Genomic DNA, 24143 nt, shown 5'->3' with positions numbered 1-24143 from the left:
ATTGTCAATAATGTTGTGATGAATGAAGCACAACTCACACAAAAGTCACTTTCATACCAATCAGCTTTCTATTTGTTAACAAGGCGAATTTGTTTGACGAACTTAAATGCAAGCATTCACTAATCAATTAAGTAAATTTGTGACATTGATAATGTGGACTCATACAACAGAACATCAGGTTATAGCTTTCAGTTCCTGCAGGGGTCATGTGATGACAACACATCATATGATATTTTAAAAGTTCATTATTTTATTTATTGAGTGTAATAGAATAATATTTAATGCAATTTTTTTTTCATTTTTCACACACTGTATACATTATTGCAATGCCTCTATTCCCAGTCTTTCTGAAACACACAGATTTCTACAAAGCCCCACCTTCTGAAAAGCCCAGAGTAATTATGTGTGTTCGACTTGAAGCAGCGCAGCACAGAACTATCGGTGTATGACATCAAAGTACCGCAAGAACGATTCGAGAACAGACGGCTGTATGCTTTCGAAATGCTCTCGCGGTACTTTGATGTCATACACTGATCTGTCTGTGCAGCACCGCTTCAAGTCGAACACACCTATTGAGGCTGTCCTCGCAGCAGCCTGTAGCACGATTATGTAATGGATTAAATCCAATACGTAGTGGACATGTAATCCCCCCCACCCAAACCAGTTCAGCACAAACTCTGTCCCTCAGCTAATTCAAAAGATTTATTACTGAAGTCAATCACAGTGCTGATTGCCTACACAGTGCTACAACAAATGCTAACCCCTAAAACTACCCTACACCCTAACCTGTTTTGGGAGAAAAATTAAGTTATGTATTGGATTTAATCCAGCAAGTCATTGCGATACAGGCTGCAGTGAGGAGATTTTGGAGAGCTCTGATTGTGGCCATGTGACCCAGTGCATTGTGATTGGCCAAACACCTCAAGCTTGTGTAGGAAATGTAATGCATTTGTGAGCTTAAGCTTCCAAGGCTTCTAAAGCATTTGTAAACAGACAGTTAACAATATTGACAGTTTTACCCGAGTTGGATTCTGAAAATGTGGATGATCAAGCACATTGATCAGATCCAACTTTGCAACCATGGACCAAAGTGGAGCCAGTGCAACGATGGACCAAGGTGGAGCCAGAGCGACGATGGACCAAAGTGGAGCCAGTGCGACGATGGACCAAAGTGGAGCCAGAGCGACGATGGACCAAGGTAGAGCCAGAACGACGATGGACCAAGGTGGAGCCAGAACGACGATGGACCAAGGTGGAGCCAGTGCGACGATGGACCAAGGTGGAGCCAGTGCGACGATGGACCAAGGTGGAGCCAGAGCGACGATGGACCAAGGTGGAGCCAGAACGACGATGGACCAAGGTGGAGCCAGAACGACGATGGACCAAGGTGGAGCCAGTGCGACGATGGACCAAGGTGGAGCCAGAACGACAATGGACCAAGGTGGAGCCAGAAGCCCCAGGCGAATCCATGCAGCTGGCTTGGAACTGGGCTTCTCCAGGGATGACTGAAATGACTTGGAACTGGGCTTGACAAGATTAACCCTTTAGGTATCGAAATTTGGTACCGAATGACCAGAGATTTTTTGATACTCAATGGTATCGAGGCAATTCGGTCTGTGCCTAAAAAGTATCAAACTTGATACCCAACCCTACTCAGAAATCAATTAAAATGAAATGTTTAGTATTACACTGCAAATTAATTCAAAATAGAAACATTTTTAGTTGTGTGTGGGTTTTGGACCCTGCAGTACACTTTTCTTGTACATGGTATATACAATATGTGGTACTAATGTTTCCAGTGTGGAAATGAACAAATCATTTGGTTTGACCTCGCACATCTAAACTGATATACATCTTGAATTACATGACTTTCATGAAAAGGACACCAGGATGTCCTTAACATGCATGAGACAAAAAACTACTAGCTACGCAAGACAGTCAGTTACCATCACCTTGGTGCTTTAAAATGCAAGACCAGATTTTCTTGTAAAACTACATGCATAACATAAGCAAGCATCATTGTTTGGGAAACTTTTAAAAATTTTCACACCCTTTAAGTTTCATGCCTCTCACAATTTACATCCTAATGCATGCACAGTCATTTCCTCTCATGCATCACTTCTTAATCAAGAATGAGGGCTGAGAAAAGAATGAGTAAAAATGAGAGTGTCAGACAGGAAACTGCAACTGCAAATCCATTTGACATGGATTTAGACTTACATTATCATTGTAACCTGTTCTTGCACTCTTAAATATAATTTATTGAATATTTCTCACAAAAAAACTTCAATGACTCTATCATCTCAGTACAAATTATATGAGCAGATAGAGTCAGATAACTGGTATTGGATGCTATTTGCATAATTCTGTCCATAATGTATCAGACAGTTTCACGTGATAATGTTCTTGCCTAAGGGGTACACATGCCTGGAAATGTTCTTTGTACTTGATGCAAAGCAGCACTCTCTGTTCATTTCAGAAAATTACGTCAAATACTGTATGCGTGTATTGGTGCTTACTAAGGCAGGTATCACTATTACTATTGTTCAAAGTTTAGAGGGTTGTATAAAAAGTATTAAACTCCAACCTGCAACTTACAAAAATAGATTTTTTCACCTGGTAAACAATCAAGAAGCTAAATGAATAAATAAATAAATCATAAAAATAAATTTAACTCCATAGACCAGTGGTGAGGCCAAAAAAAGAAAAAAACATTTTTTTTTTTTGGAATGAGTGGATCTTGGTGAAACAGTGGACCTTTATTCTATGGCTCTATCAAATGATATTATTTATAATGGACCCTGTTCAGACTTCCAGGGTTCTCAGATGTGGAAGTCCTCATTTTTGGGTAAACTTCTATAGTTGTGGCAAATGGAAAACATTTCCTATTTGCTCAAACAGAAAAAAACATGACAGTGTTTTATGACGTTATAAAATAGGCAAAATCGAGAGCTTAATTACAGTCGTCAGAAGAGAGAAATACTTTCAAATTTTCCGTCACTCCCTCATCCGTAGTGTTAGGAACTTACGCAGCAGTGTTAATTAGTTCCCTTTCGAGGCAACTTGACGCTGCGTCATGATGTTGACACTATGGGAACACCTTCAGTGTGTCTGAAGCGTGTGAAATCACACCAGTGCCATTGGCATATAACATCACTGGCACGCCAGCATGTCTATAAAAGGGCACCGACATTAAACTAATCGGCTTCTTTGTTTTCTGGAAGCCGCTTGTTTGAGTGTGTGTCTGAGAGAAAGAAAATACTGTAGATTGTGTGTGTTGGTTTGTTTGAAAAAAGAAACAGAATGGCAAGCACTAGTAACACATTTCGAGCTAGTGCTTCACCATGGCCCAGTTTGATTACGGGGAATGACGCATGAGCTCCGTGTCATTTGTTTGGGAGCAGAGCATGCTCATTTAGCTCTTAAGGGGGAGATGGCTGCCCTCACTGTGCTCGTTTCACAGTAAGGAAGCTCTACTCTCACCTGGTTCTCTTCGCGAGGGATGGGAACCAGGCATCTGCGCCTTGTGGTGCGGGTCCTACTGCAGCAGAGGCGGCTGCAGAGGTGGCTTCGATCTTGGGGATCGCAGGTGGAGCTGGCGGAGGAATTCGAGCCAGGTATTTCCCTTTCTCAGGCCTCACCCACTAGCTCCAGTGCTCTCAGGCCGGATCGGAAGCCCTCGGATCTGGAAGCCCGCTCTGCTGCCTCTTCGAATCTGTCCGAGAGCATGTTGTTGCCAGACGACATCTAGGCTGGTTGGCAAGGCCTACGTCAGGGGTGGCATGTCAGTCCTGGAGAGCCACAGTCCTGCAGAGTTTTGCTCCAACCCTGACAAAAGCTCACCTGCCTGTAGCTTTCTAGTAACTCCAGACCTTGATTAGCTTGTTCAGGTGTGTTTGATTAGGGTTAAAGCTAAACTCTGCAGGACTCTTGCTCTAAAAGACTAACATTCGCCACCCCTGGCTCTGAACACTATGGCAATGTTGCAGGCCTACCAGACTGAACTTCTGAAGGATCTGGACCAGTCCTGGAGCTTCTCGGAGCAATAGATTTACTTTAGTTCAATAAAAGTGTTAATGTTGCAAAATTCGATTTAGCTATATTGCAGCTCTACAGAACACAATAATCTCATCATTCAGCTCAATTCCGTTCAGGTTTTGTTCTCATTTGATAGTGTCAGTGCAGTCAAATTGATAATATTATAAATATTAAGTGTATTTTAAACCCCAACAAAGCAAGCCAACGGCGACAGTGGCAAGGAACCAAAACTCTGTCATGTGACAAAAAGAAGAAAAACCACTGGGAGACCAGTTTTTTCTGGCCAATCGAACATGGTGTGGTTTATGATTCCAGGCTGCATCACAAGTCAGATTTGTGGATTGATATTATTCAAATATTTTCCATTCAGCTCTTTCTGCTTGAAGATCTGGATATGACTGACCTAGATTAGGTGGACAAATACAATTGAGAGGTCAGTTTAGGAGGAACTGAAAGCATCGCAGACACTCCAACGCTACGAGAGAGAGAGAGAGAGAGAGAGAGAGAGAGAGAGAAAGAGAGAGAGAGAGAGAGAGAGAGAGAGAGAGCGAGAGAGAGAGAGAGAGAGAGAGAGAGAGAGAGATGTTAAGACAATGCAATTCACTAGAATGAATCAAACTTTCCAAGGTGAGAGAAGGAGGACTGTTCAAGATACGCAATTTACTAGAATAAATCTGATTGGCAAGAGAGTCGAAAGTATGGTTATTTACCTCCACCTGCTCGGCAGTAAAGTATATATATATAAAAAAACGGCGATAGTTGCGTTACACCGCTAATTGTTCTGCTGCATTCATAGAAATAGTAGTAGCGACTCTATGATTACATATTTGTAAAAATGCACATTACAAAAAATATATACACACCATATGTGTGTCATTTTATTTTCACATTTATTATTTCTGGAAGGAGAAGTGATCAATCTGGGTAGGCCAGAGTTTACAGTTTCTGTGAGTTTATTTGCTGATTTAAAAAAAGATAATTAAAAATAATTATCGTTGACAAAAAACTTTTTTAAATGAACACTATCAAATAAGTAAGGGATAATCCACGGCTAGCTGTGCATTAAAAGGCTCCTATTATGTTATTTTAAAGGCTCCTGATTTTGTTTTGGAGGTCTCCTACAATAGGTTTACATGCATCAAAGGTCAAAAAACACTTTCATTTTCTCATAATATACATTGCACATCACCACATTTTTCAGTGATTCAAAAATTAGATCCTTGAAACTACAAAAAAGGTGCAACAGCTCAAAAGGGAACTGTGAAATACCATTGACAACATAACAGGTATGGAATACCCAAGCAACTGCACTGAAAAAAAAAAAAAAAAAAAATCAGAAAACCTTAGCAAACACATTGCAACAACCTGGCATCCATCCATAACACCCTAGCATTGTGGTGGATCAAGTACCACTCACATTTTCTGTAAAACAATGTGTAAACTTAGTGTAAAAATGTAGTTTAATGTGCCATTGCCAAAAGACAATGCTATGAATATTACTGATAAAAAAATGGGACACAGGAAAAAGCATGCATGACATCATATCTACTGAAACAACTTGTTCTCATGATGATGAAGCGAACGTTTCCTCTTTGGATATGAGCGTACACTAAAAAGGAAGTCACTGTGGTACACATGAGGGTACGCACACAGACACAAGCAGGAGGATATGGACACGTCTGTCTGTTACCATGTCAACCTGAGGCAAAGACATCCAAAGATCAAAAGAGCAAACAGGAGGTGTGAAAACCAAAACCCACGTATAGCGTTGTCCAAATCCTCAACGGGTCTGTCTTAAGCCCTATTCGCACCGGATTAGTGTTATCTGGGGACCACGTGTGATTTAGAAATTACCCACCCACATCTGAATTTTCGTGTGGCGCATTCGCACGGGTTAAGCAAAGCCTGTGATTTTACTTGAATTTACTGACTTATCTCCCGGATATGATGTCAATAAGCTATTGCTTGGAAATGTCTTGTCGTTATAGGTCTAGCTGTATGATATAACAAACAAAAGAATGTTCATACCGCATGCTGCTATACATGTCATTCATCTCCATCTAATCATTCTTTTTGTTTTTGCTCTTCTGGTGGTTTTCAGCTGTCTCTTTCTGCAAATTGTATAGTTGTATGGTAGCCTAGAAATCTAGACGCACCCTAGCGGCAGCAAATGTAATTTGCAGCCAGGGTCGTCTAGCAACTCTCCGTTGGCTTGCGAGCTGGAAAAACCAAACTCAAGTCAGGCCAATCACATTGTGTATAGAGTCAGTGGGCGGGCTTAACATAATGAGTTGCACGTGAATTCCATGCAACTTGAAAACAAAGAAGATGGGTCTTTCGAATCGGCTTTGGCCGCGACTCTGGAAGACTTGGAGTTAAGTTTTTCTTTGAGAAAAGAACAAAGAACGGCACTGAAGTCATTCTTGAAAAAAGGAATATGTGTTCGGAGTTTTGCCGACCGAATACGCTGGTGGGAAAACGCTGGAATACGCTGGTTGGTTGTAGCGCTATCCTGCGTGCAGAGGGAATTTGAAAGACAACCGTTTATCCCGCCCCTCGGACTGAGCCCGGCCAATGGTGTGGCTTGTCAGGCTAGTTGTATGGTGTATAGCGATATGCATAGACATCATATAGATATTAGACGCCCTATCGACCGCTACTGCCTACTGGCGCGGTCGAGCCGTGGGGCCGCCATCTTAGACCGGTCACCCGCTCCACTCAGTGTAATCTGTATGGCAGGTGCAATGAGCTGTCAGCGCATTTAATTAATAATACCTCACTGAATACCGAACTGATTTTCATGGGGTTTTTTTTGCTGCAAAGGTCATTCATATAGCTATGATACAGGACACATGGTTCGGCGTATTTTAATATTCATAGTAGGCTTAACAGTAATATAACATTCTGATATAAGATATAAAGTGACCAGACGTCCAAAATCAAAATGTGATGTAGGATATAAGGTATTTTATAAATCACACACTATAAATATGACAAAGAAGCAGAAACAGATAGTTGCAGTAAAGTAAGATATTTCAATAAGTTGAAGAAACGTGTGTGTATTAGCCTACATTGCTTCCTGATATCACGTGCGCAAACACAAATAACCTATATTTATATATATATAAAACAGTTAGGCTATCATCCGGTCGAACAATGTATGAATTAACTTCAGATTGGATTGTGTTGGTAATAGGCACTTAGGCTACCTAACGCTAGAAGTAAGTTTCGTGCCTCTAACAAGTGCTTTCGAACTTCTTTCTGATCTGAATGGTATGTGGAAAACACTTGAGTTGAGGGAGGGAGAAAACACTTGGGGGAGACTTCTCCCAGTGTCTAGAACGCAACTGAATGCCTTTTCAAGCTCCTCAATACTTGAAAAACCACAGGAAACTACTTTTAAACACGAAATTACTTGATTTACAGAGGGTCTATTCGCACGTCTATTAATATAAACGTTACCTGAGGTAATTTTCCTGGACCTTTTTAGAGAAGGTAAAAGTCGCTGTAATCTTCGCTGTAATGACATTTTCCGTAATGATTACTGAGATGGCACATTCGGACAGGACTAAAATAACCGAGAAGCTCTTGTAATTACTTTACCCCACCTCTCCATGTCAGGTGAACACCAGCTGGTGCAGTAAACATAGCCTAGCTAACATTAGCTGTCTACAATTTCAGTACAGTAATTATCTTCTCAATTATCTGGTAATATTCTATTCACAAAATACAACCAATAGTACGGTAATGTTAAAAGTAATCCCCGGGCCCTATTTGCGATGGTCCGCCGATTAGAACAGGAAAATGGTCCACAGTGCTCTGGCATCTTAACTGCTGCCACGCAACGAAACTAGGAGTACAACCGGTTTAAGATGGCGGCCGCATTTCTCAGTGCCCAGCGGCCCATAGGGCATCTAGTCTCTATATAATATCTATGGCGATATTACCCAGCACCCAAAATGCATGTTGACTAAATAGCCTATTAGGCCATAAATAGGCTAAAAAATGCCGCTTAATGCATTAATAACACTGACTTAAAATACACAGGCCTATTTACTGTCAGCAAGCAGGTATTGTTTTGGAAGTTTCTGATAAGACATGCAAGTTGTAAATGACACACAAGCTACTTGGACCTAATTTAGATACCTTGATGGTGTTATTTTCTCTTTTTAGGTTGAAAGTACATGACGTTGTTGCTGGTTTCATTATGAGACTGTTCTGCAGTCTTTAGGTGTGCTGATGTAAAAACAGCCACATATTTTGCATGCCAATGTCTGTATTGTAACCAATGCAAATTAAAAAAAAGAAAAAAAAGTACGTAAACAAGTATTTGTTTTCTCCTAAAATACATCAGAATGGGAAGTTTGATACCCGTGACCATTGTTCTTGATTCAATTGTCTTCATGCCTTTTATTCATGCAAGTCTTCTTGTGAATGTTTAAGTCCCTCCAAACGTATGTGCGAGCGCTGCAACAGCTGGCTGAACAGATAACGATAAACCATGGTTTACTGGGAAACAGCTTCATCACGCCAAAGAGAATGCTTACAGAAGTAGGGATAAAATATTGTATAACCAGGCCAGAAACAGACTAATAAAGAAGATCAGAGTGGCTAAAAGAAGCTACTCTGAAAAAAGCTGAAAAAACAGTTCTCAGACAACGGCGTCAGTCTGGACAGGCCTGAGGAACATCACCCCCCCCCCACCCGCACCCGATATGTGGGGAATCAACATCTGGCTGAAGATCTGAATGTGTTCTAGGTTTGAAAAGCCCAGTTTCATACCCCACACCTGCTCTGATCTGCACATTTCACACATACACCGAAACCTCCTGCAACCCCCCTCCTCCCACCTCCTGCCACCTCCTGCCACCTCCTGCCATTCAACCTGCGTTTATGGTCTGTGTGGAGGACGTGTGCCGGGTCTTCAAAAAACAGAAGACGAAAGCTTCAGGCCCAGATGGTGTTTCACCTGCCTGTTTAAAAGTCTGCGCTGACCAAATGGCCCCAATCTTATATTCTGACTTTATCCTATCCGTGTCTTTATAGTTTCTTTATATTTGTTATTCTTGAATGTTATAATGTGTCTTTATATTTAGGCTAAAAGGCGCCTTTGATTTTACTTTCCTCTAAACCACTAGATGGCACAAAAACTTGCCGCAGCAATTTCCAAAACATCCAAAAGATGCATTTGTAAATTTGGCTAATTCTTGACGTGTTCGGGGGCGCAGCGCAAAGAAGATTCTGTGCTAATATGATAGGGTAAGTGTACCCATTAAGCCCATGTACCCTTTAAGCCCACTTTCAACTTGAAGTCAAATTTAAAAAAGAGAAAATCATATTTTATGCTGCGGATTATTTTAACCAATCCAGTGATTTATTACTTCCCTGACATTTTTTTATTGCATACAAATCACATTTGGCAATGTTGAGTTAGCCCCACTCATGTGCATGCTGTCTCAGGGGACCTCATGCAAAGACACCCAAAAACTTTGGTGTTTCGGGACCCTTCAGAAATCAACACATTTCTGCAATTTTCAGCCATTTCTTTGGTAAGTACGTTGATTTTATGTCAAATAAGAGATACATGTATTGTTTTTTTTTGTGAATGGAGAAATAGTACTTTATCATTTTATAAAATTTTCCTTTAAATGGAAAGATGAGTTTTATTAGCTTGTGCACAAAGCTAATCTCAAGGTCAAACCATTAGCCTTACTGAAAGTATATTTCTGTATATTGTGATATTTTTACATAAAGTGTAGTTCTACCTCACATACATTTACTTATGTTTTCATACACACTGAAATGTATAATATTAACTTATTGACAGCACTAAAACGTAAAATATTTCCGGATGAACAACTTTACCGATGAACAAATATGTACATATTCCTATTTAGGAATATTAAAATTGTGGCATTAATGTTTTGACACTATTGTATTCAATGGTCATACATATTAAAATAGCTTGAATGCAACTCTATACAGTCTTGCCTCATTTAGTATAGCCTACACGGTTCTATGAATATGCAAATTATCCCCGCCTCCACTCACTCACACCAGCTCAAAGATCCACTCGTTGATGATCACACGTTGACCTGATTGGTTACAAGGTAGTTCAGAAACACCAGCGATTTCAAACTGCGTTTTGGAGACTGTCTTTGGTTCACTGCAAGTCACTGGTGTTGACTTGTACATGGTTTGTCTTAAAGCATATTAAAAACACCACATAGACATAAAACAACATTAAAAGCTTTCACCATAAGATGGGCTTAATGGTACTGCGCCACAAAACGCATGCAAACTATAGCCAAAAAAAGCTAACCTTGAATGAAAAAAACTATCATTTTTTAATATAGTATTAATCATATCAGATAGGCTAACATAATATAATTTATTGTCACTACTGTAAAACTATTAAATTATTATGGGATCTCCTTCAATGCTTTCAGAATCTTTACTTTTAAAATCAATTTGTTTCTGTATTTTAAAATATATTTTTATATTAACATATTTTAATGACAGTATATTTATTGAACAAAAATGAATAATTTTATTTATCAAAATAAACAGAAAATAGTAGCCTACAAACTTTGCTAGTTATTGTTTTGAACAAACCCATGCGCGGCAAAAGGCCCACCTTGCCACCTCATACATTTATACGATTTTAAAAACAAAATAAACCACTTTTATGATTTATTTTTTTTACACAAAATCTGTTGCTCCATCAATGTTCAATTCAAACATAGGCCTATATAGCTATATTTTTCTGCTATCATACACCATCAGAATAGTGAAAATCACATTTTTCCTTCACAAGGTGTGCCTTTAGCCGTGATGTACCCTATATGTTTGTAGCCTACTGGAAGCTTCAATACCAGAGTAAATTCCTTGTGTGTGTGCAAGCAGCATGGCAGTAAAGCTCTTACTGATAACTTATTCTAAATGGGTGAAACGAACAAGCTAATTTTTATTTGCGCTAAAAATAGCATGCACCAGGCCTTTCGTTCCAACAGGGCATCTTCTCCACTTGAAATGTTTGTGCTAGAATTTTAGAAGTGCAAGAAAATATAACAAAGAACCCACATTTTACACAATTTGACTGCTAGGCTGAGACTGTTAGGAGTTTAACTTCAAAACTCCACATGCACGTTCTTAATCCGACACCCGTTTTCTTCAGGGCCTACTGTAGAAAAATCATATCCGAGCCCACTAAAACATAAACCGATCTACACAGCTAGATTTTTGCCCCTTACCTGGATTTCGCACCGTGTTGTGCGGAATTTGCAAACACACCTGTTTTCAGTTGGTTTATTGAAGTGCGCATGTGTGTGAAATGTAGGCCTAATGCAGACCTCATACACAAATGAAGATTAGGTGTTGTTGCCACTTGAAAAAAAAACTCGTTGCATGGAATTTGGTTTGCATGTAAACCGGTACAACGGGTTATTTAAATATGCTGACTTTTGTGAATTATCAGTGTATGGGTAATGGGTGTCTTGAGTTTGTGTGATTCATTTCAGTTTGATGTTGCTGTATTGCAGAACTGATTAATTATAGTACTCTGTCGCCACCAAGTGGTCAAGTATATGCAATAAGTTTGCAAAATAAAAAAATAAATTGCTGCTCTAACCTTAGGTAAGACAGAGAATTGGGATTCAGCCTTAGTCTCAGACCTCCAACAGTCCACTATTCTCTGACCGTAGCTGTCACTCCCTGATAGTGATGGAAAGTTCGTCCGGGCTCTTTTCAAAGATTCGGCTCTTTTGGCTCGGCTCCCTTACAAGAGCCGGCTCTTACGGCTCCCAAATGGCTCTTCATTTAGTATCACTCGGACTTCTATTTTAGCCTAATTTAGCAATTGTGAATGATTTGTGTGTTGGTAAGCAATTTTTTATTCAGTGTTTTAATAAAAGCCTTATTTTTATGCATTTTTCCGTTACAAATAATACACAGTTACTATTAACATTTCAATAAAACTTCAATATCTGGGGTCCGTTCTTCGTACGTCGCTAACTCACTTAGCTGGATTTGATTGTTGGCGATTTGGCATGATCCTGGATTGTTTGGTTCTTCAACGCTCATCCTGGACTTGCTGTCATAGCAACATGTGCGCAAACTTAAACCTGCTCGGGAGCAGGTTTATTTCATGTTAACAGGATTAGACCGCGGCTTCATAAGCGGAGCTGATACGGGAAGTCCAGCGCAGCGCGATAGTGCACTTTCTGAATAGCCTATATATATTTTCTCGTGATTCGTGAGATTGTCGTTTTTTGTCGCTTTTATGTTTAAAAAAACAGGTTTATTTTTTTTATTTTTTTATTTTTTTATTTCCAAGCCACTTAAGACCCAATGTTGTAAAGCAGTTTTTTTTTTTTTTTTTTTTTTTTTTAGGTTATCATAATTTTTTATGAAGATCATACAATCATGACCATGCCGATTACAGATATGTCACTCAGGCTTCACTAACGTGATTGGTACTATAGACTAGGCCTATAGGCTAAACCATAGACTGCCATCAAGGCCTCAATGAAGGGGATTATGTGAACAGAAAGGGGATTCACAATGTAAATGTGCAGCCCAGTTACTATTGTGATTCTTAATATTCCAGATTAGTAATATTATATAAAATAAAAAAAAGGCAGTTGACTAAAATCTTCCATATCACAAATGTGAAAGCAAAATGGCCAGGATCTGTGCATGACTTAATCATTTTCAGAGATTCACATGTATGCACATTATTTGCAAGTGGTAAGAAAAGTTCCACAATTAAATATCAAGCTCACTGTATTACATACACTTATGCTGATCCTAACAGAACTGCATTTTTTCATAGGTGATTATGACATGTTCCTGCAGACAGGTGTTTTATGACCCCATTCCCTGACCCAAACCAGTTACAATGCAGCTCTAGCCAGGACAAGGGCACACAATGAAATGAACTTTGGCTAACTAAAGGGAAGATTTCAGTGTCTGAAAAGTCTGAGGGTTGCACACCTGACAGGGCCTGTGACATTGTTGCATGTGCCATATTACACAACATTGCCAAAAAAAAAAAAAAAAAAAAAAAAAAAAAAAAACACTTTTCATTAAATGTTTAATAAAAGACAAATATGCTTAGTTCCTTGAGTTTTATTTCAATTGTTCTTTGTAAAGAAAAGCCAGTGGTCAAGTGCCTGCAACAAGAGATATTAAACACATGCCTCATGCAACAAATAAAAAGGAAAAGTTGGCTATACACTGCCCACCTGTAGGCCTATGTCTCCTCGGTCTGTGCAGACTCTTCTCTAGGCCTTTCTGTAGATGTGGAATCCTACAACTTATATTGCAGCCATAAAGCATACAAGTATAAATTAAGTAAAGTTATTTATGCACTTGCATGTAGGCTAGTTCCTCCATATGACAGTTATCTGAGAGGGTTTATTCACTGTCCAGTGCAATGGAAACAAATGGACATTACAAAGTCTTATACTTTCTTTCCTTTGGAAAGTTAGAAAATGTCCACTTACTGCACATATTTCAGCCACCACTTTCTTGGGAACAGATACAAGTGTTGGTGTATTATGTAAAAGTGCACAAAAGAGGAAAACACAATTTCATTACAATGAACTACACTGGGGAAACATGTGATCAATAACTCATGGCAAAATAATTTATCAGTTTCACTTTCACAAGTCAAAGCAATTCATCATTACTCAAGATTTAACAGTTGAAATGACTATACAGCCTTAATTTAATGCAGCAAAAATTATTTTACAGTGTAGGCTACTAAGATCTTTTCTTTTCTTTCTTTTTCTCAGCCTTTTTCTTGGTTGCTTTTATAAACAGAACACCATTTATTTAACAGTGCCTTTTATAAAAGAGACTATAATATAACTAAAAATTACCATTATGTAGGCTAGAATATTTTTGTACTTCACTTTTATTAGTTCCCATGTTCTAGTGTGGTGACTCTGACATTACAATGCACAAAGTAATTATGCAATTATTAAAATAAATAAAAAAATAAGCTAATAAGTGATAAAAACATCTAACATGGCCACTTCTAACGGATTTAAATTGTCTGCTACTTTTTGCCAGCCCTCTCTCCTGGCTTTTGCAGACTTTGAGGTGTTCCCTGGCGTTTTGATTAAACATTAAAATTCCGAACAAACTTCGACTATTAGTTCTTGCTCTGCTGAGGAGAAAAACTGAGTGCGTTCTTTGGCCACGCTGAGCAGCCAATAGCAGCGTTGCTGATCAATGTTTCTACTATCGATACATATCCCCTTTTAACCAGCGCATGAACGCGCAATTATCTCAGATAACACAATCCAGCGATACTAATCATATCCGGCAAGTGTGTTCGAAGAACCGAGTTAGCCAGATCATGATTCGCACGATGATATCATCTTGGATGTGTCATTTGATCTCGGATGTAATAAGCAACGTACGAAGAACGGGTATGGGATCAAATTCCCGCCAAATATATAGCGGTCGCGTATAAAAAAATAATAAGCGTGAATCAAAAATTTAAAAACACATGTAAAAATATATTGCACAAACTGAAAAAAAGAATGCAAAATGATCAGAATAGCAAACAACGTGGTCACGGATCAAAATATAATAAGCGTGAATAAAGAAATAACAAGCATGAATAAAAACTTTAAACACATTAAAAGTTATTTTGCACAAAACTTAAACTTATGGTCATGCTTTGTTAAAAAGTATGGTTTTATTACTGTGTACTTTGTGCTTTCTTGCATTTTCTGCTCATATTTTACTCTTTTGTACGCTTGTGATGTTTTTCTCTTCGCTCTTCTTTCTATGTTCTGCGCTTGCTCTTCCAAATGTTGCAGTTCGAGTTTCATGTAAATTAGGGCGGGCTTAAGCGTCACCATTGGTCCACTAGTTCTAGATTGACAGATACTCCTCTAGCCAATCAATGGAAGAGGGGAGTTGACGTCACACTAATGCGACTCGTGGTACAAGCTGTTTATGTTTGTACAATTTCTTCAATTCCATTATAATATACTAAAATGTTATTTTTCTAATACTTTTATATACTGTTCAATTTCTTATTTGTGCTTTGATATGTGCATTTATTAAATTAATTATTTTCGCTTGGCATACCAGCGTGATTGCGTCACCGCCATAGACTGTAAAAAAATAGGTCACCGCACACTTCAGTGGGTGGTGCGCGCCCGTGAAGCACTTCATTCTGAGTAAATATAACAACAAAGAAGCACTGCTGCACGCTCTTTTATTTCATTTTTACATTTTTATTTCATTTTTATTTTTACAGGAGTGCTACACTTACAAGGGAAGACGGCAGTTCAATTTAACTTTACAAAGACTTTCAAGCAGTAAAGCTATCTGAACTCTGGACATAAATAATTAAATTCATTTTTTTTTTAGATACATGAGAATGTTAATGTGCACACTGGTAATTGGTGTTAAACAATAGGTATTACTTGGCTCATGATGTCAATATGTTAAGGCTGCTGTAAGCGAAACATCCTGCAATTATGAAACACTACAATTCGTCGCAAAAACTAAGTTAAAAACGGCCATTGTCTGAAGACTTTAGGACTTTGACCTGTCGCCGCTACGCATTGCCTACCTTTTTTTTATTAACCTCGCCAAATTTGACAAGATTATTGAAAATGATTGTGTTACAGAGAAGATATAGAGAAACCAGTTGAATTTAATACAGTGATTTATTACAAACTTACTGTGTTTACTTACATAGCTACATAATTGCATATTACTTTAGAATTAATGTTTTAAATATAGCTTAAAATTTGAATACAGCAACATCTCCATCAGCGATAGGTAACGTTGTTTCTAGAGTGCCGCTGTCCTGCAGAGTTTAGCGTCAACTCCGATTTAAAACCTCACCTGTCTTAAATATCCTAAAGACGATGATTAGCTGGTTCAGGTGTGTTTGATTAGGGTTGAAGGAGCTAAACTCTGCACCCAGGACCGACATTACACATCCTTGTTATTGATTAAATATGAAAGTAAAACGGCCAGTAGGTGGTGGCTGCTCGGAGAAGATCGACGCTCGCGGTGCCAGGTCAAGTGCATTAGAGGTGAATGATGGATCATCAGACAGGCATAACTGTAACAGGTCGTTGTTAGGATGACGAATTTAACTATACCATATTGCCAGGTATACGTATACCGGCAACAGTTTGAGTTGCAGGCACACATGCAGTTTAAAGGTGTCCTGTTGATGGTCGTCTTCCCCTGTATAACAAGTAAGCATCAGTAGCCACGAGTCGCATTGGTGTGACGTCAACTCCCCTCTTCGATTGATTGGCTAGAGGAGTATCTGTCAATCTAGAACTAGTGGACCAATGGTGACGCTTAAGCCCGCCCTAATTTACATGAAACTCGAACTGCAACATTTGGAAGAGCAAGCGCAGAACATAGAAAGAAGAGCGAAGAGAAAAACATCACAAGCGTACAAAAGAGTAAAATATGAGCAGAAAATGCAAGAAAGCACAAAGTACACAGTAATAAAACCATACTTTTTAACAAAGCATGACCATAAGTTTAAGTTTTGTGCAAAATAACTTTTAATGTGTTTAAAGTTTTTATTCATGCTTGTTATTTCTTTATTCACGCTTATTATATTTTGATCCGTGACCATGTTGTTTGCTATTCTGATCATTTTGCATTCTTTTTTTCAGTTTGTGCAATATATTTTTACATGTGTTTTTAAATTTTTGATTCACGCTTATTATTTTTTTATACGCGACCGCTATATATTTGGCGGGAATTTGATCCCATAAACGGGCCCCAGATGCCTCAGCTTGGATGGGCTGATGTGATTTCTCCTCTCTGTCATTATTGTACTGTTTTTGAGAGGTCTACAATATCATTGAAATGCAGCCAGATGCTGCTTCTTTTTCGGTTTTCGCTCATTTCTTAACTCTCTCCCAACCACTGTAAAAAATAGCTCCCAACGCGCTAGCATTTAAATCCGGCTCCCCCGCCTCTCTCTGTCGCGCTTTGTGTACCTGGCCTGTACCACTACACTCGCTATTTTCGGAGCGTGTCCCCCCCCTTCCTTTCACATAATGGTATGATCCTAGTCTGTTTGCCCATGTGATTGGCCGCATGGTGTGCCCATCCAAAATAAAGTCCCGCCCCTGCCTGCAGCTGAAGATTCATAGACAGTATAAGTGAAGATTCGGCTCTTCCCGAACGGGAGTCGGCTCTTCTCGTTCGCTACAAAGAATCGGCTTTTAGCCGGCTCGTTCGCGAACGACACATCATACTCCCTGTCCCTGACAGCTTTATCCACGTAATAAAGACCTCCTTGTGTAGCCTAACATCTATGTATGAACACTTGCATAAGTATTACAGGCCTAATGCAATGCGAATGGGACTGCATAGTTTTAAACCAGTTCGTAAATAGTAGTAGGCTAACTGTCCATGAACTTTATTATCCACAAGTTCATATGAATCATGTAACCTATGAAAAACCTCCCAGCGGGGATTGAACAGTTCAATGATGGCCTGTTAAAAAAAGATTATGTATATTATTTTCATGCCATCCACAAAGGTGAATAGTTACTATATATAGTTAAGTAATATATATATATATATAGCCTATATATATATATATATATATATATATATATATATATATATATATATATTTTTTTTTTTTTTTTTTAAATATAATTATCATTTTACAAACTTAGGTAGGCTACACTGTAAATAAGCTAAAGTACATATATGTGAAGTTGGGTCATTCACTCTCTGGGTCATTCACTCGTTCACTATATAGTGCACTACAGTAGCCTGTATGTGGCATAATATAGGGAATAACGAATGAGTGAACTGTTTTCAGAGTTTGATAAGTATTACTCACAAAAAAAAAAAAAAAAATTGGCTGGCTAATACAAAACTTTTAGGACACTGGTCCATAAAGCCTATACAGATTTCTCACTTCATAAATACTTTTTTTCTGGCATAATGAATTATTGTTATTATTTTTTTTTAAATGCAGGTTTATTATTGTGGTATAATCTATTTAAGATAAAACTGCCTTTAAATATCACATGAAAACAAAACTAATTGTGATTGGTCACTTTACATGTCCGTCAGATGCTTTTTCTGTCTAAGTTCTTGGCAAGAATGGACCTAGTTGTTATAATTTGTTTAAAAATCCATTATCTTTTGTTCCTCATTGTCAAACTAAATATGCCATCTACTCATGGTCCACAAAACTGCAAAGATAAAATAGTACAAATAGAAAAAAATATGTAAAAAGAAAAAAAAAAACTATACAAAGGACTCACACAAGTTTTCATGTTTTATGTTCATTTATTTAAATTTGATATATTTTTTATATATATTTTAACTTTTTTTTTATATAAGGAATCCAGGGTGTTCCTTTATAAAGTGGTCATATTTAAATGGTTCTTTAAATTCATTTTTACAAATTTCCTCCTGACGGTCATAACATCAATCATAAGAAAACCTAAACAAAACATATTTTAATAACAAAAAAGATTTACATCATCATCCTCCGTCAGGTCATTTTGATCTGACATTCATTTTCTTTTAATTTTTAAAAATAGAGTGTTCAGTGGAGTGGTCCAAGACCTTGGGAGATTTGTCATACTTAGACTCATAACTTGGAACACACACACACACACACACACACACACACACACACACACACACACACACACACACACACACACACACACACACACACACACACACACACACACACACACACACACACACACACACACACACACAACACACACACACACACACACACACACACACACACACACACACACACACACACACACACACACACACACACACACACACACACACACACACACTATTCGATTTTAGGTTAGATTTGGAGAAAAATAACAAAATATCTCCCAAAAAACTGCACTAAAATATATATAAAAAAAAAAAAATTAAAAATTTTTGTAAAAAAAATTAATTGATATAAGCTTTCTGGACAAAAAAATGAATAAGAATAATTTTAGGGCTTCGGGTCATTCTTACCCACGAGGGAAAGATTTGTTATAGGTACGGGAGGAGAGGATAAGGTTTAATAATAAAAATAATAAATTGTTTGAAAAATGTCTGACCGATAGGTTGCACTAAATGAATTGTAGATAAATTGGCTGTACAAGTTGTGTTAAGAAAGCAGTATTCAAATTCTCAATGTGTTATGATTTTTGATTTCTCAACAGTATGCTGATAACCAGGAAATTACTGAATTCGTTAAAGCATAACAGATCCTTCGAATCCCACATGGGATGATTCCTAACATTTTTGGTGATGCATGATTTTCTGTTATTGTACAATATGAGATGCAGTTAAATGGTTTGATTTTCTGTAAAGAGGAAAAATAAAACAAAAGGCAACAGTGCATGAAAATCAGAATAGATCCTAATGTGACACTGTAAACATGTTTTTCCTTAAAAAAAAAAAACTTATATGGCAACATCATGATGAATATAGAGCTATTTAAGAGCAGTCCAAAACTAAAAAGGTCTTGCTTACCAAATATAAAATCATTAAAAAATATGTGTTGCTGGTAATAGTTAAACTCGATGTACCATTAGTCATTATGAAATCAGCTCTTTCCATGCTTTTGCTGAATGCACTGGTAGATGTCGGACTTCAGAAACCTGGGATAGCAGTCTCTCGCCATTAGACTGAAGATCATCTTCTGTGCAGTATCAAATGAGCTCAGGGTCGGCTCCGAGATGTTGTTTGTAATATTTGTGCGAGTCCCGGAATCAATGTTGACCTGAAAATAACGGGAATACAGTTTTTCTTTTTTTCCCTCTTTCTTTTTTTCTTAAAAAAAATACAAATTTGTTAACGAACGAATGAATAAATAAATAAAACATATCTAATTAAATAACTAAACAGACAAGCATGCAAACAAACAAATAAATTATTGTGTATTGTTCAATTTTAGCCATCTCAAAGACATAGCTGGAGTTTGGGATGTCAGGATGGGGCAAAAGGTGTTTAATCATTATTATATATATATAATAGATCAAATTAAAATTTGGGATTATTTTTTTATTTATTGTTGTGGACAGTGTTGGGATAATGCATTACAAGTAACCTGAGTTGCGTAATCAGATTACTTTTTTCAAGAAACTAGTAACGCATTACTTTAAAATTTACAACAAAATATCTGAGTTACTTTTTCAAATAAGTAACGCAAGTTACTTTGCTTTCCCATTGATTGAATGACAGAGAAATCAGGAGTAAGTACAGAGGCGTTGTTTGCAGTGTGTGAACTAAATAATGCAATATTGTAACGCATCACTTTTAAAAGTACCTTTAAACCAATTCTGGTTATGGATATAATGGGACTTATGTAATTAAAGGGATAGTAACGTATTACTTTCCATAATAAGTAACTAAGTAACACAATTTGTTACTTTTTAAGGGAGTAACACAATAATGTACCGCATTACTTTTAAAAGTAACTTTACTCCAAATCTGGTTATGGATATAATGGGACTTATGTATTTAAAGGGATTGTAATGTATTACTTTCCATAAAAAGAAACTAAGTAACACAATTTGGTACTTTTTAAGGGAGTAACACAATAATGTACCGCATTACTTTTAAAAGTAACTTTACTCCAAATCTGGTTGTGGATATAATGGGACTTATGTATTTAAAGGGATTGTAATGTATTACTTTCCATAAAAAGTAACTAAGTAACACAATTTGGTACTTTTTAAGGGAGTAACACAATAATGTACCGCATTACTTTTAAAAGTAACTTTACTCCAAATCTGGTTATGGATATAATGGGACTTATGTAATTAAAAGGATAGTAACGTATTAATTTCCATAAAAGGTAACTACTGTAAGTTAACACAATTAGTTACTTTTTCAGGGAGTAACACAATATTGTAACACATTACTTTGAAAAGTAACTTTACTCCAAATCTGGTTATGGATATAATGGGAATTATGTATTTAAAGGGATAGTAAAGTATACCATTCCATAAAAAGTAACTAAGTAACACAATTTGTTACTTTTTAAGGGAGTAACACAATAATGTACCGCATTACTTTTAAAAGTAACTTTACACCAAATCTGGTTGTGGATATAATGGGACTTATGTATTTAAAGGGATAGTAAAGTATTACTTTCCATAAAAAGTAATTAAGTAACACAATTTGTTACTTTTTAAGGGAGTAACACAATAATGTACCGCATTACTTTTAAAAGTAACTTTACTCCAAATCTGGTTATGGATATAATGGGACTTATGTAATTAAAGGGATAGTAATGTATTCATTTCCATAAAAGGTAACTACTGTAAGTTAACACAATTAGTTACTTTTTAAGGGAGTAACATAATATTGTTACACATTACTTTGAAAAGTAACTTTACACCAACTCTGGTTGTGGATATAATGGGACTTATTTAATTAAAGGGATAGTAACGTATTACTTTTCATAAAAAGTAACTAAGTTAACACAATTAGTTACTTTTTAAGGGAGTAACACAATATTGTAACACATTACTTTGAAAAGTAACTTTACTTCAAATCTGGTTATGGATATAATGGGACTTATGTATTTAAAGGGATAGTAAAGTATACCATTCCATAAAAAGTAACTATAAGTAACACAATTTGTTACTTTTTAAGGGAGTAACACAATAATGTACCACATTACTTTTAAAAGTAACTTTACACCAAATCTGGTTATGGATATAATGGGACTTATGTAATTAAAGGGATAGTAACGTATTCATTTCCATAAAACGTAACTAAGTTAACACAATTAGTTACTTTTTAATGGAGTATTGTAACACAATACTTTGAAAAGTAACTTTACACCAACACTGGTTATGGATATAATGGGACTTATGTAATTAAAGGGATAGTAATGTATTACTTTCCATAAAAAGTAACTAAGTAACACAATTAGTTACTTTTTAAGGGAGTAACACAATAATGTACCGCATTACTTTGAAAAGTAACTTTATACCAACTCTGGTTATGGATATAATGGGACTTATGTAATTAAAGGAATATTATTGTATTACTTTCCACAAAAAGTAACTAAGTAACATAATTAATTACTTTTTTTATGGAGTAATGCAATATTGTAACGTCATACTTTGAAAAGTAACTTTCCCAACACTAGTTGTGGATATACTGTAATCGGACTTATGTAATTAAAGGGATTGTAACGCATTGCTTTCCGTAAAAAGTAACTAAGTAATGCAATTAGTTACTTTTTTAAGGAGTAATGCAATATTGTACCACATTACTTTTTAAAGTTACTTTACACCAACTCTGGTTGTGGATATAATGGGACTTATGTAATTAAAGGGATAGTTCATCCAAAAATAAAAATTCTGACATAATTTACTCTCCCTCAAGTTGTTCTAAACCTGCATGAGTTTCTTTCTTCTGTTGAGCACAAAAGAATGAAACCTGCAGCATGTAACCAAACAGTTTCTTCCATTATATGGAAGTCAGTGGGGTCCAGCAACTGTTTGATTACCCACATTCTTCAGAATATCTTCTTTTGTGTTCAACAGAAGAAAGAAACTCACATGGGTTCAGAACAACCTGAGGGGGAGTAAAGGATGACAGAAGTTTAACTATCCCTTTAAGACTAAACTAATATCTGAATGCTCTCTTTTAAATGCTGAATTCTTGCAACCCCACAGGATGAAAGTGAAACTTGCAGCAAAGGACTTTCTAACTAACTTTTGAGCAGCAGGACCTACTAATAGATTTCTTCAGTAGGACATTACAAGAGCTCAGCACAGTTCAGTCAGAGGGCTGTAATTCACCTGTCTAGGTGCTTCCGTTTGCACAAACTCAGTGTAGATTTGGTTTGCCATGCTGATCATCTCTGGTTCACTCTTGATCTTTTTGTATTCCTCACATGCCAGCCAGAACAGAATATTTTCCTCACTGTATTCCGACTTCAAGAAGTCCTGGAAAGCCATCTGTCCCGCTGCAGCATGATACCATTGTTAGAATTTATTATGGAAAATAGTTAAGTATTCGTTCTCCAATTTATATGACGAAACTGAAATTTGAAAAGTTTGAACATTTGAATATAATTCAAGGAGCTAAATTGCATATAAGATGCCATTATTTGATACATCTTTATACAGGAATGAGATTGAGATGACTTCACTTCAACATGAACTATTGACTTCAGTCAAACATAATTTGACTAGTCTTTACAATCGACCCACTCTTTATTTATTTGCATTATGCCATTAAAAATCATCAATCATCAACTGCATAATAATCATCAAGTATCCTCTTATGCTTTCCATACAGACAATAAACAAAAAGTAATAAATCTACAATGATTCTCTATTAAACATTATTAGGTATTTCAAAATATTTATCATATAGCTCTATTTTATGTCTTATATGTTATGTTGTTATTATTATGAGATAACCATTAAAAACAAATGTGAACGCTGTTTATTGCCGATAAAGAACAAATCAAAACCTTTAAGAGTAATATTTAAGATTTTTCTTTAATGGATCTCTTGTGAATGGCACAGGATATTCTATCCACTATATTCAGAACTGAATTTTCTCACCTTTGCAGGACAGAAGCTTCTCGATGGACTCGCCCCAGGAGTCAACATCATCAACAGGTTCCTGAGAAAAGCAACAAAATCTACCCTTGAAAATTACATGGAGATCCTTCACTGGTGAAGCTGATTGTGATACAGATTTCAAATATATTGATTACAAAACACCTAGCATTTCAAACCAATCGCATTCTGCCAAAATTATTCCTAACTTCAAATCCTTCGAATCTGAAATTCCTCGTGACCAGTAAATTCAGGCGTAGCAGTCTTGAATATCATTTAAAAAGATCATTAATACGCAGGGACTCACTTTATGGCCATCTCTGTCAGCAGTGTCCTCTGCATGGAGTCTCCTTCACTCTCTGACTCTTTCTGGCTCTGGAGGGTCTAAACATTTACTGGCATGAATGGAACACATGGAAATCAGCATGCAAAGCTTTGGGCAGGGTCACCTCCTCAGTCTGTAAGGTCATGTAGAAAACATCTTCACCACGGAGGTGATGACCTGCTCAT

At 37.0% G+C, this 24143-nt stretch overlaps 1 protein-coding gene across 1 annotated transcript; it reads right to left on the bottom strand.

Moving 5' to 3' along the window:
* Positions 1-19645: 19645 nt before the first annotated feature.
* Positions 19646-24143, bottom strand: rgs1 (regulator of G protein signaling 1; the record flags this gene model as incomplete). Its single annotated transcript, XM_079875896.1, has 4 exons — positions 23941-24143; positions 23637-23716; positions 22863-23029; positions 19646-19822 (listed from the first exon to the last, which is right to left on the bottom strand). The coding sequence occupies exons 1-4, from the start codon at positions 23973-23975 to the stop codon at positions 19646-19648; spliced, it is 459 nt and encodes a 152-aa protein (XP_079732022.1). The 5' UTR covers positions 23976-24143.

Source organism: Squalius cephalus (genome assembly GCF_949319135.1).
Source record: "Squalius cephalus genome assembly, chromosome: 7".
NCBI lineage: Eukaryota > Metazoa > Chordata > Actinopteri > Cypriniformes > Leuciscidae > Squalius > Squalius cephalus.
The sequence above is the reverse complement of the archived record's forward strand: the minus strand, read 5'-3'. Positions and strand labels throughout refer to the sequence as shown.